General features: G+C 50.3%; 1 protein-coding gene across 6 annotated transcripts in view; it reads right to left on the reverse strand.

Moving 5' to 3' along the window:
- The window catches only part of LOC141265862 (uncharacterized), a 1,005,842-nt gene that overhangs the window by 79,924 nt on the left and 909,507 nt on the right, over nt 1-16,411 (reverse strand). The window contains exon 1 of one of the 6 annotated variants that reach the window (XM_073679498.1): nt 5,825-5,963. The exons of 1 other annotated variant lie outside the window; for it this stretch is intronic. In XM_073679498.1, coding sequence (XP_073535599.1) covers nt 5,825-5,831 — 7 coding nt within the window. In that variant the 5' untranslated portion in view covers nt 5,832-5,963. 4 more of the 6 variants (XM_073679502.1, XM_073679500.1, XM_073679499.1 and 1 more) reach the window with 4 other exon arrangements.

Here is a 16,411-nt window from a genome sequence, read left to right on the forward strand (position 1 = left end):
CACTGGGTCACAGGTGACCACCATCCCGTACGTGCTCTTTAAACAGTACTGGAATGACTCGGACATAACCCGCTACCCAGATGACGACCTGAGTATCATCGCCAGCAATGGTCAGCCCGTGCCGCAGGTGGGATTTAAAGAGGTGACCATTAAGATCGGTAAAGTCGAACTGGCGGCACAAGGACTGATTATAGTGGACATAGACCGTCATGAGAGTCACCCTAGAATAACCTTGGGAAGTAATGTGATTGAAAATTGTCTTGCAGAGGTGATTCTCATTTTACAGCAGGTTGCCAAGAACGCCAGTTCTGGCCAGCAGCGTGTGCTCCAAAAAGAGATCCGGGCACTGATGAAGCGGCAACAGGTGGAACTATCTGGTGGTGAGATAGGTAGCGTGAGAATGTGTGACCCGTTCCCTATTGCCATGCCCCCAAAAAGTGAGATGATGATTTGGTGCCGGGCAGCTATTGGTCTAAGAGGTAGAGACTACCAAGCAATGGTAGAACCCGTCTACTCAGACAGTAGGCCCACCATTTTGACAGCACGGGGGGTGGTCGATGTACGCCATGGGAGGGTGCCCGTTCGCATCATAAATATCGGGGAGAGAGAAGTATACCTGCCCCGGTATGCCAAGCTAGCCAAATTGTTCACCATAAACCAGAATTCTGTACAGGCCGTGGAACCCTTGCCTCCATCTCAACCAGAGGAAGGTAACGGCTCTAAGAAACCAATGGAGGACTGGTGTCAGCAACTGCATTTGGGTACTGACTCCACTCCCTCACACCAGAAACAGGGAGTCTATCGGGTGGTTCGAGAGTACGAGAGAGTGTTTAGTAAACACCCGCTAGACTTCGGGCGAGTAAAGGGGGTAGAACATCACATCCCCACGGGAGACCATCCTCCCATAAAGGAGAGATACCGACCCGTACCCCCGGTACACTACCAACACGCCAAGGGGATGCTTAGAGACATGAAGGAGGCTGGGGTAATCAGGGACAGCTGTAGCCCCTGGGCAGCTCCACTAGTCTTAGTGAAAAAGAAAGACAACACCATGAGAATGTGTGTAGACTACAGGAAGGTCAACCGTATCACACACAAAGATGCGTACCCGTTACCAAGGATAGAAGAGTCCTTAGCTGCATTAAAATCTGCTAACTTCTTCTCTACTTTGGATCTCACTAGCGGGTACTGGCAGGTTCCTGTAGCAGAGGCGGACCGGGAGAAGACCGCATTCACCACCCCGATGGGTCTCAGCGAATTTAACTGTATGCCGTTCGGGCTCTGCAACGCACCAGGAACCTTCCAACGGTTGATGGAATGCTGTCTGGGACACCGGAACTTCGAGACGGTCCTGTTATACCTGGACGATGTCATCGTCTATTCCAAGACCTACGAGGACCACCTGAAACACCTGGCAGAAGTGTTCGAAGCTCTGGCAAACTACGGCCTAAAGGTGAAACCCTCCAAGTGTCACCTCCTGAAACCAAAGGTGCAATACCTGGGACACGTGGTGAGTGCTGACGGAGTGGCTCCTGACCCTGATAAGATCACCGTGATTAAGGACTGGCCAAGACCCTCCAGCATAAAGGAAGTGCGGCAGTTCCTCGGGTTGGTAGGCTACTACCGAAGATTCATTACCGGTTTCACCAAAATGGCAGCCCCTATGCAGGACCTCCTGATAGGTCAATCTCGGTAAGCCAAAAACCAGAAGCCGCCCTTTAGGTGGGAAAAGCTGGAAGAGGAGTCCTTCTGCCTGCTGAAGATGGCCCTCACGGGGGATGAAATCCTGGCATATCCAGACTACAGCCAGCCCTTTATCCTCCACACGGACGCAAGCAACATCGGGCTAGGAGCCGTACTGTCCAAGATCCAGCAAGGGAAAGAACGGGTAATCGCTTACGCCAGCCGAAAGCTACGGCCCACGGAAAGGAACCCTGAGAATTATAGCTCATTCAAGCTGGAGTTCCTGCCAGTAGTGTGGGCAGTGACCGAACGTTTCAAGCATTACCTTGCCTCCTCCAAATTCACCGTGTACACGGATAACAACCCGTTGACACACCTGGACACTGCAAGGCTCGGTGCCCTGGAACAGAGATGGATGGCCCGCCTGTCCAACTTTGAATTCACCATCAAATACCGGGCAGGACGCTCAAATGCCAACGCGGATGCCCTGTCTAGAATGCCGAACTTACTGGACGTAGGGGAAGACCCAGAAGATCTGGAAGAAGTTGAGCTCCCTGCGTTCCACCGTCATGGGATTACCCTGTATTCCCACCGTGTGAAGGACAGGCGCTCCGTGACGTTCAATCCCTTGCCCCACTACAACTGGGCGGAGACGCAAGACAGTGATCCCGCAGTCCATTTGGTGAAGGAAATGCTGACCCAGGCCGATGCCCGTCTTGACCCAGATGCTCCGGAGGAGACCAAGCAACTGTGGAAGGAGAAAAGTAAGCTGTTCCTCTACAGGGAGAAGCTGTGCCGGAGAATGGTTAACTCTCGAACACATGAGTTGACCTGGCAGGTAGTGGTCCCAAGACGAGACGCGGCTATGGTTCTGGAGGCATACCACAACGGAGCAGGGCATTTCGGATGGAAGAAGCTGGAGTTCTTGTTGCGTGAACGGTTCTACTGGGTAGGCATGAGAGGAGCCATCAAGAGGTGGTGCAGAGACTGTGGCCCGTGCCACCTGAGAAGAAAAGACCGAGCCAGCCAGAAGACTCCCCTGCAGCCCATCATCACCAGACAGCCACTGGAACTGGTAGCCCTGGACCATGTGAAACTGGCTGCAAGCAGATCTGGGTATGTCTACGCCCTCACAATCGTAGATCATTACTCCCGGTTCCTGGTGGTGGTCCCGGTCAAGGACTTAACGGCTCAAACAGCGGCTAGAGCCTTCCAGCAGCACTTCTGCCGTCCACACGGGTACCCGGACCAAGTGCTGACAGACCAAGGACCAGCCTTCGAAGCGGAGGTCTTCCAGGAGTTCTGCAACCTGTATGGCTGCAAGAAGATAAGAACAACGCCCTATCACCCTCAAACCAATGGACTCTGCGAGAAGATGAACCAGGTGGTGATAGATCTGCTAAAAACACTGCCCCTGGAAGAACGCAGTCTGTGGCCTGAGAAACTGCCCGATCTGGTGGACCTGTATAACCACATCCCTGTAGGTTCCACCAACTGTACCCCGGCTTACCTAATGAGAGCAAGACCTGGTAAGCTGCCTATTGACCTGGATATGGGAGTCCTGACGCCTGAGGACACCTCGCCAGAGGCAGACTGGGATACAGAACGGCAGCAGCAGTATCGGAAAGTACAGGAAAGCGTCGAGCGAAGTCTGTCTCAAGCTAGAGAAAGGCAAGAGAAGGCTTATAACCAGTATGCTCCCGCTGTTCCCCTGGTACCTGGAGAGCAGGTCTTGAAGAGGAAGAGGCGGCTCCACAAGTTGGACGACCAGTGGGAGAAGGACCCGTACACCGTACTGCCATCAAGCCATGAGAACCCAAAAATCTGCGTAATCAGTAAGGATGGAGGAGAAACCACAGCCATTGTCTCCAAAGACCACCTGAAGAAGTGTCCCGAGCAGCTGCAAAGCCCTGAAGAAGATCAAGAAAACCCTCAACCCGCAGAGGAAAGGGAAGAAATGATCAGTACCGTACTCGGAGACTTCCCCCGGTCTTGGACACAAGTAAACGGCGCTGTCGTGGTACCCGTCCTCACCTTTCTCCAGCCAGCCCCGCAAGTGCCTACAGAGGAACCGGTAGAGCTGGAAGAGCAGCCGGCCCAAGAGGCAGAAGAGTCCACACCAGCAGTACAGGAGGATCAACCCTCTGCTAGTAGTGAGCCTGCCGTGCCCCTAGTGAGCCAAAGAGTGCGCAGAAAGCTGCCCAGCTTGCCCATAACACCTCCTACACCCTGTAGTGCAGAACCAGTTAGTGAGCTCCGTAGGTCCACTAGGGTCACTAGAGGTCAGATGCCCGCTCGCTGGAGAATCTAAACCAATGCACTGTAAAGTTGACTGTTTATTGAAAAATGTTTATGGTTTATGTTTGTTGCCTGTTACTAATTATGTTTCTCAGTTACCCTGCAGATTTATTTGGACTAACAGGTTATGGACACTGGATAACCGGAACAGTTTTGTAGATAGTTGCACCTTGGTGCCTCTTGCGAAGACGGCCGCGGAAGAGAAAACCTGTCTGGCGTGGCCTCCTTGTGGCCCAAAGTAGTTAGTCTACCCTTGCAGCCACGCCCAAGGACAACGCAAGGGGTTTGCTTTGGACAGGTCCCCTATTCTGTGCCAAGACTTCGCCTTGTTGGGTGACATGGACACCCCCTTTGTTTCATAAACTTCACCTTGGGTGATATGGACACCCGGTCACGGAAACGCCGTGACCTCTACAGACTAAAGTTTCTTGTGAATATGTTATTGTATTATTGTTATACCTTGTATTTATGTTTCTTTAAAAAAAAAATGTGTTTAGTCCCGGAGTACTAAAATTTACTAGGGGGGAATGTGACACCCCAGGGGTCTGGTTGCCACAGTAATAGAGATATTATGTCTGAGAGCAAGTGGGAGGTTTCTCTGGTCAGGAGCCCTAAACATGCAACACGGCCCACCCAGACCTGGGAGGGGAGGAATCTGCCCTTATAAACTGGGTCTGGGGCGGGATTAGGGAGTGAAGCTGCAGACAGAGACAGAGCCTGCAGAATAAGCATAGCAGTCAGAGCCTGGAGAGGGAAAGTGAGAACAGGAGCTCTGTAGGAGCAGAGGCAGAAGGCCAGGGCCTGTGAGCAGAGATATAGCTCGCCCTGGCTGAAGTTACTAAAACCGGACACAGGAGTCCGAGGCTGTGGGGACTGATATATACCCAGCAGCAGAAACCAACCGGCAGGGGATTCCAGGTCCTCTGGCCATAGAAGCCCGGAGGCTCAGTCACAAAGAAGGGACCAGCGCCGCCATCCAGGAGCGGAGGCTAACAGAAGGCCCCAAGTCACCAGCCATACGGGTGAGCACCACACGGTATACTCAGGGACGTGGGCTACTTGTAACCGCTGACAGCAAGGTAGCCAGGAAGAGTGCAGATAAACGGGGAGGCCTACAACTCCACCTGGCCAGGGGAACTCCTGCTTGCTCGCAGACTGACCAGGCCCCTTATACTAGCCAGTACTCCCGGGAGGGTCTGCCTTGTACCAGCAGTAAAGACCCTGAACTGCACCTCACGTCTCTGTGATTCCTTGCCGCACCAGCACCATTAGCACTGGGACCCTCACACTATCACTCCCATCATCTCTCACATTAGCTGCCCTGAGGCAATACTTCTCCCGTGGGGAGTTATCCCATACTCGGCTGCGCAAACAACATCAGCCTCAGCGGTCGGCAGCGCATCGGCGGTCCCCACTGACCGCAATCCACGGGTGGCGTAGTCGGACATTTGCTATACATTAAGACTGCCACTGGTTTGACCACCCTGGGCACGGACCGGGTCACCGCCACACGGAGACTACAACCCCCAGCATTCTACAACAGGCCCGGTTCCGGGTTCCCCTGCACAACACAGGCCCAGGGGGCGCGTCACTTCCTGTATAAGGCTTAATAAAATACACTAAGAAATGCATACAAAATGATACAAAGTACAAGGAGAGGAGCTACTCAAGGCTACCAATCAGGTTGCTGCTTACATTTCTGAAAGGTTCAATGATAACTGAGAGCTCCAGTCTGATTGGTTGCCATATCCAATCATCCCTTACTTTTTATAATATTGCCCCCGTGAGTCCTAAGTACGCCGTCAGTCAGTACAGGACGTGTGCGGCCGCTTCACGCACTCACCAGCCATTCCTAGCCGCTGTCACGGGAGCACAGCTGTCAGTTGTGAGAGCCCGGATCGGCCGTCACCATGGCAACATACACAAACGTCTTTACAGCGTTGCTGCTAGGTGGAGGCTGCGTTACGGCGGCCATTTTGGATGTGGGCAAGGGAACCCGGACGTGACTGCGGCCAGGAGGGCGCTTTTCCATAAAATGACAGTGAAGTTTCCTCAAGTGTTTTATAGGGAAGGATTGTACAGGAGGGTTCACTGAAAAGAATCAGAGTGCTGGACTCCTCTGCACGGCTATAGTTGTAGTCACTGGGAAAGTGCAGGTATTGAGCAGTATGGCCCCTTGGTGTATATATCTACTAGATGGAAAAGGGGAATAATGATAAAAAAACAGCAATTCTTCCATAGTTTCTTTTTCTTTTTGGCTGTGCGACATTCACTGAGCGATAATGGGGGACCAAAGTCATGTAGGATTTTTGGTTTTACTACCTTTAACCTCCTCCTGACCAACTGGATTTTTTGTGGGATGAAATGGTGATGTAACCCCCCACCTCTCCGCCATTGTTTTTCTTGGGAGGGGGGCGTCCGTTTTTACCACTTTCATTGTGTGGTAAACGTGACCCGATTCTCCCCATGAGCACCATTATGGCGATAACAAATTTCTATAGTTTTTGAAAAAATAAATGTCAGAACTTTGTAAAAAAAATAGTTTGTGTCACTATTGTGTTTTTAGGTGGATGAAAATCTGTAAGGACTCTGGGCGAGCGGTAGTTTCATGTGTATCACTCAGGAGTACATACAACTTTTTAAGCACTTTTTTTGGGGGGTGGGGGGGGGGTGACCCGAGATGACCAAAGGGCAGCTGTTCTGGTGTTATATTATTGATCACTTATTACAGGGGTCTTACTGATCTCCTATTAGAGGGGTCTTACTGATCTATTAGAGGGGTCTTACTGATCTATTAGAGGGGTCTTACTTATCTCCTATTAGAGGGGTCATCATCCAGAGGACAGGTGATAACTTGTTGATCAGTGGGGATCTGGGACCTGCACCGATCAGCACAACGGGGACCTTTTATCCAGTGCACATGGCCGACCACAGCTCCATTCTTTCTGTATGGGACTGCAGGAAAAGGCCAAGGCTATCACTCGGCAGCCCCATAGGGAAGGGGCGCTCATGCGTGTGCACTGCTGCTCCAATCTAACAGGATAAAAGAGCCCCATTTTGCTGATCGGTGCGGGTTCCAGCAGGATAGGCGATGGCTTGTTTTCTCTGGACAACCCCTTACTGCCTATGTAACACAGCTGACCATCTCATCGCAATGCTCGGACTGGTCAGCAGCTCTCCTAACCAGAGCGTGACAGCATGTGTTTTGATGCAGCTCGGGTCTGGAGAGTCGCCGTCCAGTCCAAGGATTGCAATGAGATCGTCGTCCATGTTATACGGCCGTCTGACTGCACCCTTATTGTGGTCTTCAGTAAGTCTCCGACTGCCCGGATCACCCCTCTAAGGTGACGCTAGGGATGAGCGGACTCGTAGAAGTTCAAGTTTGTCGGGTTCAACCAAACTTTAGTCCAAAGTTCAGTTCAGGTATCATGCTTCCGAACTTGAATATGAACCCGAACCCCATAAAAATCAATGGGTACCTGAACTTTGGAGCTGGAAAATCTCTCTCTTTACAGTTCGGGTTCACTCATCTCTAGCTCATTACTTATATACTGCAGGGCTAGCTACCTAGATGCCATAGTCTAAGGGTTTGCACAATTAGCCATAGTGATGATTGCAGCAATTACCAATGTGCACAGAGCAGGCTCAACTCCAGAGTCCGCACCGTACAACTCCTGCACACATCTATCTATATAATTGTCTTATCCCGTCTGTCTGTCTTTCTGTCTGTCTTTCTGTCTGTCCTGGAAATCCCGGGTCGCTGATTGGTCCGGCCGCGGCCAATCAGCGACGCGGCATTTCAGAAAAACATGGCGGCCGTTAGCGGCTCATGTGCGGCACGGCAGCCGGGAGATGCAGCCGGCTGCTCGCAGCATAAGTCCCCCGACCGCAGGCGCCGCTGACCTACATGCGGCTATCGTCGGAAGTTCAGCGGCTACGGCCGCTTATCTCCCGAGGACAAGTGTGACGCCCCTCCCCTCCTTTCCCCTCCTCTCCCCTCCTCTGCTCTCCCCTCCCCTCTCCTCCCGTCCCTCCCCCCGCTCGATCAGGACCCCGGCACCTGGCGTCATACCCCTCCCCTCCTCTCCCCTCCCCTCCCATCTCCTCTCCTCCCGTCCCTCCCCCCTCTCGATCAGGACCCCGGCACCCGGCGTCATACTTACCCCTCCCCGTGCCTCCACAGCAGCTCCTGTGTCTTCCGCTGCAGCTCTGTGACGTCTCAGGTCAGAGGGCGCGGTGACGTCTTTACACCGTGCTCTCTCCTGACCGGTCACAGCGCACAGCGTGAAGATGCCGGCTACGCTCGAGTCCAGAGAAGCAGTGAGGTGAGTATTGGATTTTTTTTTTTTGTATGGGGTCATAGGGGACCTGCATGGGGCACTATGGGGGGATGGGACATCCTGCATGGGGTATTATATAGGGGGGATGTGACAGCCTGCATGGGGCATTATATGGGGGGAGAGGTGACATCCTGCATGGGCCATTATATGGGGGGAGAGGTGACATCCTACATGGGGCATTATATGGGGGAACAAGTGACATCCTGCATGGGCCATTATATGGGGGAACAAGTGACATCCTGCATGGGGTATTATATAGGGGGGATGTGACTTCCTGCATGGGACATTATAAAGGAGGGTCGGGAGACATATGCTAGAATACCTGATGCGTTAGAATCGGGCCACCATCTAGTTCACTATATATATGTATATATATACACACTGGATATCGGAAAGGGATTAAGCAAAGACTTTACTTCCTTTGGAGAAGAACAAGTCAAAAGACTTAGACCTTGTGCTCCTCCACATGCCTCTGATTCTATTATAGAATGTGAAATTATTATTATTTATTATTATAGCACCATTTATTCCACATGTGAAAAGGGGTATATATAATAAAAACAAGTACAATATCTTAGACAATAGAAGTCACCGACAGGTACAGGAGGAGAGAGGACCCTGCCCACAAGGGCTCACAGTCTACAAAATGGTAACTTCCATCAGATGTCGTATTGGACAGGAGGCCTTGTATCTAGATTAGGGTAAACTTGTAATATGGTGGAGAGTACCGTGCAACACCATTTATATGTGCCAGCATATGAGCTCCGGGCACAGCCAAGTGGATGAAGCTGTTTATTTTATTTATTTATTTATTTTTTATTAATTTTTCCAAAATGTGTAGATGTATTGCTGATATATACATGGGGCTGTGGAGCATGGATCACATACCGTAAATCTAGTGTTGGCTTGTGCAGTGTATGACAGAAGGTACCAGTTTGTGTCACTAGAGGGCAGCACATACACTATCAATGACAGATACACATTGTCTGCTCACTAGTGCCATAAAGAAAATGAAAATATTTCCTCCATCTTCATGTCTAATATCATTACATGTTTTTCACACAGAAATAAGTGTGTTCATATAATATTAAAAAGTAAGTGCCCTTGAGATTTATTGCCAGGAAACTTTTTTTTTAAGAATTTCAACATGGGAAAAAAAAAACCACAGCGAAATCTGCAGTGAGATTTTGTCGTGGAAAAAGTTTGGATTTGCTGCATGTTAACTCTAAATTGCTATTTGATTTTCTCCAAATGAGGGAGTAATGCCTCCTTACACAGCATTTTTAGGTATCTATTCCAGTCATACCCACATTTGACTGCTGCAGCCAATCACTGGCTGCAGTGGTAAACTGGTAAACACGGGGTCCTCTATGTGATAATAGCAAGGGAGGGCAAGTACGGTTGACTTTGTTATTTTCACATGAAGGATTAAAAAAAAATAAAAGACCGACAATCCTTGTAACACACAATCAGACAGATTTCCTAACATCAGGGTTAGTGCCCACGATGCAGATTTGACGCAGAGCGTTTTTGTCTCTCTCTGGCAGAAAAAAACGCATGCAGATTTACATGCAGATTTACATGCGTTTTTTCTGCCAGAGAGAAGTGTTTTTTCAGCGTTTCCGCATGCGTTTTTTCAAGCACTTTTCCAAGCGATTTTGAGCATCACTTAGAAAAGTGCTTGACAAGTTGGTCACACAATATAAATCCATGCAACCGGCATGTATAGTGTGACCAACTTAGATACTTTAAATGCTGCATCTATAGTAAAAAAAAAAAAAAAAAAGAATTAAAAAGTTAAAAATAAAAAAACCTGTATACTCACCTCTCCGGTCTCCTCCAGTCTGCTCCCTGCGGCGTCCTCTCTCCTCGGCGTCCCGCGGTGTACTGGCAGGACCTGCGGTGACGTAATTTAGTCAGCTGATGGTCACGCGACCATCACCTGACGTCAGCGGTCGCGTGACCATCAGCTGATTAAATGACGTCACCACAGGTCCTGCAAGTACACCGCGGGACGCCGAGGAGAGAGGACGCCGCAGGGAGCAGACCGGAGAGGTGAGTATACAGGGTTTATTTTTACTTTTTTATTTCTTTATTTCACCGCGTGGTAGCCGGGATGAAGAGGAGTTGTAGTCTCCTCTTCATCCTGGGTACCACACGAACTGCGATTACGCCGCAAATTCGCGGCTATTGAATTTAATTGAAATGCAGCAAATCCACATATACCTGCAGGTTTGCTGCGTTTCAATGTACCTCAATGTTCAGCGTAAAAACGCTGCAAAAACGCTACAAGAACGCTATGTGGGCACATAGCCTTAGACAGTGTACACTTAAATCAGGCAGAAAACGCTGATAATGTTTGACTGTGGCACAAGCTGTGCAATAGATTTGGCACATTGGGCTGGAAGTTTGACACTTTCTTGTCAACTCTTGGTTGGTTTACTTTGACCATTTGGTGCACAAAGCTTATAGAAGGCATTAATCGGGCACAGTTTGTGACTACACTTATACATGCATTTAAAAAAAATTGCTATAGAGGCGCAATCAGCGGTCCTTTTTGGCAGGAACCAATCTATTTGCAAATGGCTACTGCATTTCTCTCACTGTGCTCATCTGCATTAGCCCCAATGGCTAAAGGGAATCTATCAGCAGTTTTTTTTGCTATGTGATCTGATAGCAGCATAATGTAGGGGCAGAGACTCTGATTCCAGTGATGTGTCACTTACTGAGCCACTTGCTGCCATTTTGATACAATTGCTGTTTTCTGCAGGTCTAGCAGAGCTCTGAATGCTCAGCCCTGTATAACCCCGCCCAGATCACTGATTGGCAGCTTTCTGTGTCCACTGTGCATTGAGAGCAAGCTGCTAATCTGTAGTGGGGGCTCAGTTATACATAACAGTTGACTGGGAGGAACAAGCATGGGAGAGAGATTCATTTTTCCAAGGGGCTACATGAGAGATCGTGACTGTTGCGAAGGCCAAACGAATAGGCTGAAATGAATTCTGCTCAATATTAATATTAACATTAGTGATGAGCGAACATGCTCGCTACTGCTCGGTGCTCGCCTGAGCATCTCACTGCTTGAGATGCTCGGCGCTCACCGATTATTTCCGGGGTTGCTCGTCGGGAGCTCAGGTCTCCTCCCTGCATGTTTGGCGCTTTTTAGAGCGCCAATGGATATGTAGCGATTGTCTGCCACACATTGTAATCCCGCAGCCATGTTGGTTGTGGCATTACAGTCATTGGCTGGCCGCACAGCGTCATCAGGTCTATATCAGTCCTGACACCGCCATGCTTGTCAGTCTACTCGGGAATCAGACAGTGTAGGGCAGGGGTCCTCAAACTACGGCCCGCGGGCCACATGCGGCCCGCCGAGCATTTTCATCCGGCCCGCCGAGCTGTGGGCAGAGGAGAGCTGTGCCAGCGCCCGCTCTTCCCCCCGCTCACTCAGGGCCCCGGCAGCCCGGTACTTACCTCTCCCCGTGCCTCCGCAGATCCGCTGTCTTCCTGGTGCGCACTGCCTGTGACGTGTCAGGTCAGAGGGTGCGGTGACATCTTTACACCGCGCCCTCCCCTGAGTCGTCACATGCAGCGCAGAGCGGGGCGACGCTGGAGTACAGACCTGAGCAGCGGCAGCTGGTGAGGAGGAGGGAGGTGAGTATTGCATTTTTTTTTTTAATGTATGGAGGCATGGGACATAATATTAGGGGTGACATCCTGCATGGGGCATTATATGAGGGGGTGACATGCTACATGGGGCATTATATGGGGGGGGGTGACATCCTGAATGGGGCATTATAACGACAGGGGAGTGATATCCTGCATGGGGCATTATATGGGGGGGGTGACATGCTGCATGGGGCATTATATGGGGGGGGGGGTGACAGCCTGCATGGGGCATTATATGGGGGAGTGACATGCTGCATGGGGCATTATATGGGGGGGTGACATCCTGAAAGGGGCATTATAACGACAGGGGATTGATATCCTGCGTGGCGCATTATATGGGGGGGTGACATCCTGAAAGGGTCATTATAACGACAGGGGAGTGATATCCTGCATGGGGCATAATATGGGGGGGAGTGACATCTTGCATGGGGCATTATATGGGGGGGTGACATCCTGCATGGGGCATTATATGGGGGAGTGACATGCTGCATGGGGTATTATATGGGGGGGTGACATCCTGAAAGGGGCATTATAACGACAGTGGAGTGATATCCTGCGTGGCGCATTATATGGGGGGGTGACATCCTGAATGGGGCATTATAATGACAGGGGAGTGACATCCTGCATGGGGCATTATATGGGGGGGTGACATCCTGCATGGGGCATTATAAAGACAGGGGAGTGATATCTTGCATGGGGCATTATATGGTGGGAGAAAGGGACATCCTGCATGGGGCATTATATGGGGGGTGACATCCTGCATGGGGCATTATAAGGGGGGAACAGCCTGCATGGGGCATTATAAGGGGGAAATAGCCTGCCTATTGAGGACCTATGCTGCCTATTGGGGACATTTACCTGCCCATTGAGGACCTATGCTGCCTATTGGGGACATTTACCTGCCCATTGAGGACCTATGCTGCCTATTGGGGACATTTACCTGCCCATTGAGGACCTATGCTGCCTATTGGGGACATTTACCTCCCCATTGAGGACCTATGCTGCCTATTGGGGACATTTACCTGCCCATTGAGGACCTATGCTGCCTATTGGGGACATTTACCTCCCCATTGAGGACCTATGCTGCCTATTGGGGACATTTACCTGCCTATTGGGGACATTTACCTGCCTATTGAAATACCGGTTTATCTAACTTTACTTGTTCTTCATTTTAAATAGTGTATTTGTTCCTGTATTGTTTTTTTTACGTCAAAATAAGATATGTGCAATGTGCATAGGAATTTGTTCATAGTTTTTAAAAAAAACTATATTCCGGCCCTCCAATGGTCTGAGGGACAGTGAACTGGCCCCGTGTTTAAAAAGTTTGAGGACCCCTGGTGTAGGGAGAGGTGCTGCTGAGCTAGGAGAGATTTGCTTGTGTGGTACCCCAGGAGTCCGGTTGCCACATTGGTATTGCCTCCCTCACAGGGGGTGATGCCATGCCTGGAAGCAAGGAGGGGTCCCCTTATCAGGTAACACCAGCATCCAACACATTTCCTGGCTCCAGATCAGAAGGGGGAGCTCTAACCCGATTTCAGGGGAGCTTCCCCTTTAAATTGGAGCCCGGAGGCGGGGGTTAGAAAAGTCAGTTGGAGAAGGAGGAGAGAGACAAGGGAGAACCTGGGGAGGGGAGCTGTGACCAAGCTCGCCCCAGAGAAATTCGCCAGAAACCGGACACCGGAGTCCGTGATTGCTCGGGTACTGAAGTCCCGGCAGCTAAATCTGGAGGGCAGGAGACTGCAGGTCTCCTGGCCCCACCAAACACCCGGCGGCTCAGCAGCATGCTAGAGCCCGGAGCTGCCACGAAGGAACGACACCTGAAAAAGGCTCGAGCTGCCTGCCATACGGGCTAGGATTTAACGATCACTCAGGAAAGAGGACCGTAGCATAGCTTTAGGCAGCAGGGCCAAAGAGGACAGCGCAGAAGGAAGGCCTACAAACCCACCTGGCGAGGTGAATCCCACATTGCTTCTAGGCAGCCCGGATCTCCATTACCTTCTGTTATCAGTGCCCCGGTCTGCACCATCAAAGTCAAGTAAAGGTAGAGGAAACCGCCATTCTTGTGTCGTCTGGTCATTATCTGCACCCTCAGTCCGGCACCCCAACATCCACAATCCCCTACATAAACCGTACCGGTAGCCCTGGGGCTCCGCTCTACCAGTGGGGAGCAAATCCATCCCAGCTGCGTCACCAACGACCCCAGCGGTCTCTTTCAGCAGCGGCGGCCACCTATAGCCGCATACCACTAGTGGCATCATGAAACTTGTCCCCTAAATAAACTGTCCTTTTTTATTGACCGGCTAGGGCCCCGGACCGGGTCACGCCCCCGTGACTATCCCAAGGAACCGACAGACCCGGTGGCGAGTACCCCACTGCCCTAGGAGCGCGTCACTTGTTTCTTAGTTAGTGTAGGTGTATCACAACATATTCTACACATATCCATCTCAACTAACAGTCCTTCTGAGGACTAATCCAGCTGCATAGATATCAGTGCTAGGCAGGCAGGCAGTGTATGTGTCAGACTGAAGTGCATATAGCAAGAGGGTCCATTCCAGTTTTGTCTGCTGGTGCTTTTACAGATATTTGTAGAAATAGCCCCAGGTATCAGGGGCCCGGAATAATTTTTTTTTATCCTGATCATTTGCTTAAAAAGCAATCCAGAGAACACAGTCTTTCTGCGCCATTTGCCTGTTGGCACTGCAGAATACAGCCAGGTCCTTTCCATATTACAGCGCTAAAAATCCAGTTATTTAAAACTGTAGTTTGTCCGTCACACGGATCACATATAATTGCGCTGAAAATATTGCCATTTCTGGCCTCCATTGAAATTTTGTTGCAGTGTGTCAGCGAACTTATTGACACGAGGTCGGCACAGTTAAAAATAGTTACCTACAGGCCAGCTATTTAAAACTGTGGTTTGTCCATCACACAGATCACATATAATTGCGCTGAAAATTCTGCCATTTCTGGCCTCCATTAAAATTTTGTTTCAGTGTGTCAGCGAAGTTATTGACACCTGTTTGCTGTTAAAAATAGTTACCTAGAAGCCAGCTATTTAAAACTGTGGTTTGCCCGTCACACTGATCACATATAAGTTCCCTCCATATTCAACCATTTTTGGCCTCCATTAAAATTTTGTTTTAGTGTGTCAGTGAAGTTATTGACACCAGTTTGTTGTTAAAAATAGTTACCTACAGGCCAGCTATTTAAAACTGTGGTTTGTCCGTCACATGGATCACTTATAAGTTCGCTCCAAATTCAGCCATTTGTAGTGAGCGTGGAAGATATTGTCCTCCATTTAAAATGGGCAAGGCGCGTGGCAAGGGACGGGGAACTGGACATGATGGTGATGGTGCATGCAGAGGCTGAGGCCGTGGGCAAGCTGAAAATGTGCCACAACAAAGACCCACATCTTCTCGCTCGACCTTCCTGTCCCAATTAATAGGGGACTGCAGAACACCACTATTGAACACAGAGCAGTGTGAAAAGGTTATTGACTAATAACCTTTATTATTGACTATTATTGACTATTGACTAATAAGCAGATAATGCTTCCAGTCACTTAGCCACTACCACCACCACGCTGTCTTTCACACGGTCAAGTCTCAGTAGCCGTGAGTATGGACTGCATATTCCTCACCCTGATCTTCCTTCCTACCACCATTCCGAGTGCCCAGAGACAACTGATCCCACACTTGGACACTCCGAAGAGCGGTTCACTTTTCCATTTATAGATTTGGGCTTCTCACCTGGTCCACTTGAAGCGGGGCAAGAGGAGATCGCATGTAGCGATGCCCAAATATTTGAGCAGCCACGGTCATACGAAGGTGACGGTGGGAAAGTGTCACAAGAGGTGGACGATGATGAGACACAATTTCCAGAAAGTCATGAGAAGAACCAGGGTGCGGAAGTGGAAGGCGAGGTGGTGGATGATATAGTAACTGACCCAACCTGGCAGGAGGAAATGCAGAGCGAGGACAGCAGCACACAGGGGGAGGGAGGCAGAACACCCCAACAGGCAGGAAGAAGCAGTGTGGTGGCCGCAGACAGAAGGCGGGCGACCGTTCCTCGTAACACCAACACGATGGCCAGTACAACTGTTAGGTCTTCCCGAGTCTGGCTGTTTTTTAAAGACTCTGCCGATAATCCCAAAAAGGCCATTTGCACCACATGCCAGGCCAGCATCAGCAAAGGTAGCAAAACTACCAGCCTGACCACCACCAGCATGATCAGGCACATGGCAGCAAAGCACCTGACTTTGTGGGCTGAACACCAGGGTCCAGGAACAGATGGTAGCGGCCGTCCCTCGGTACTCGGTCCCCAACCGCCACTATTTCTCCCGGTGTGCCGTCCCCGCATTACACAAGCACATGTCCCAAAACATTAGCCGTGCCCTCAACAATGCAGTTACTGGGAAAGTC

This window comes from Phyllobates terribilis, unplaced genomic scaffold, assembly GCF_046119375.1.
Source record: "Phyllobates terribilis strain yellow unplaced genomic scaffold, ASM4611937v1 Scaffold_4__5_contigs__length_816908805, whole genome shotgun sequence".
Taxonomy (NCBI): Eukaryota; Metazoa; Chordata; class Amphibia; order Anura; family Dendrobatidae; genus Phyllobates; species Phyllobates terribilis.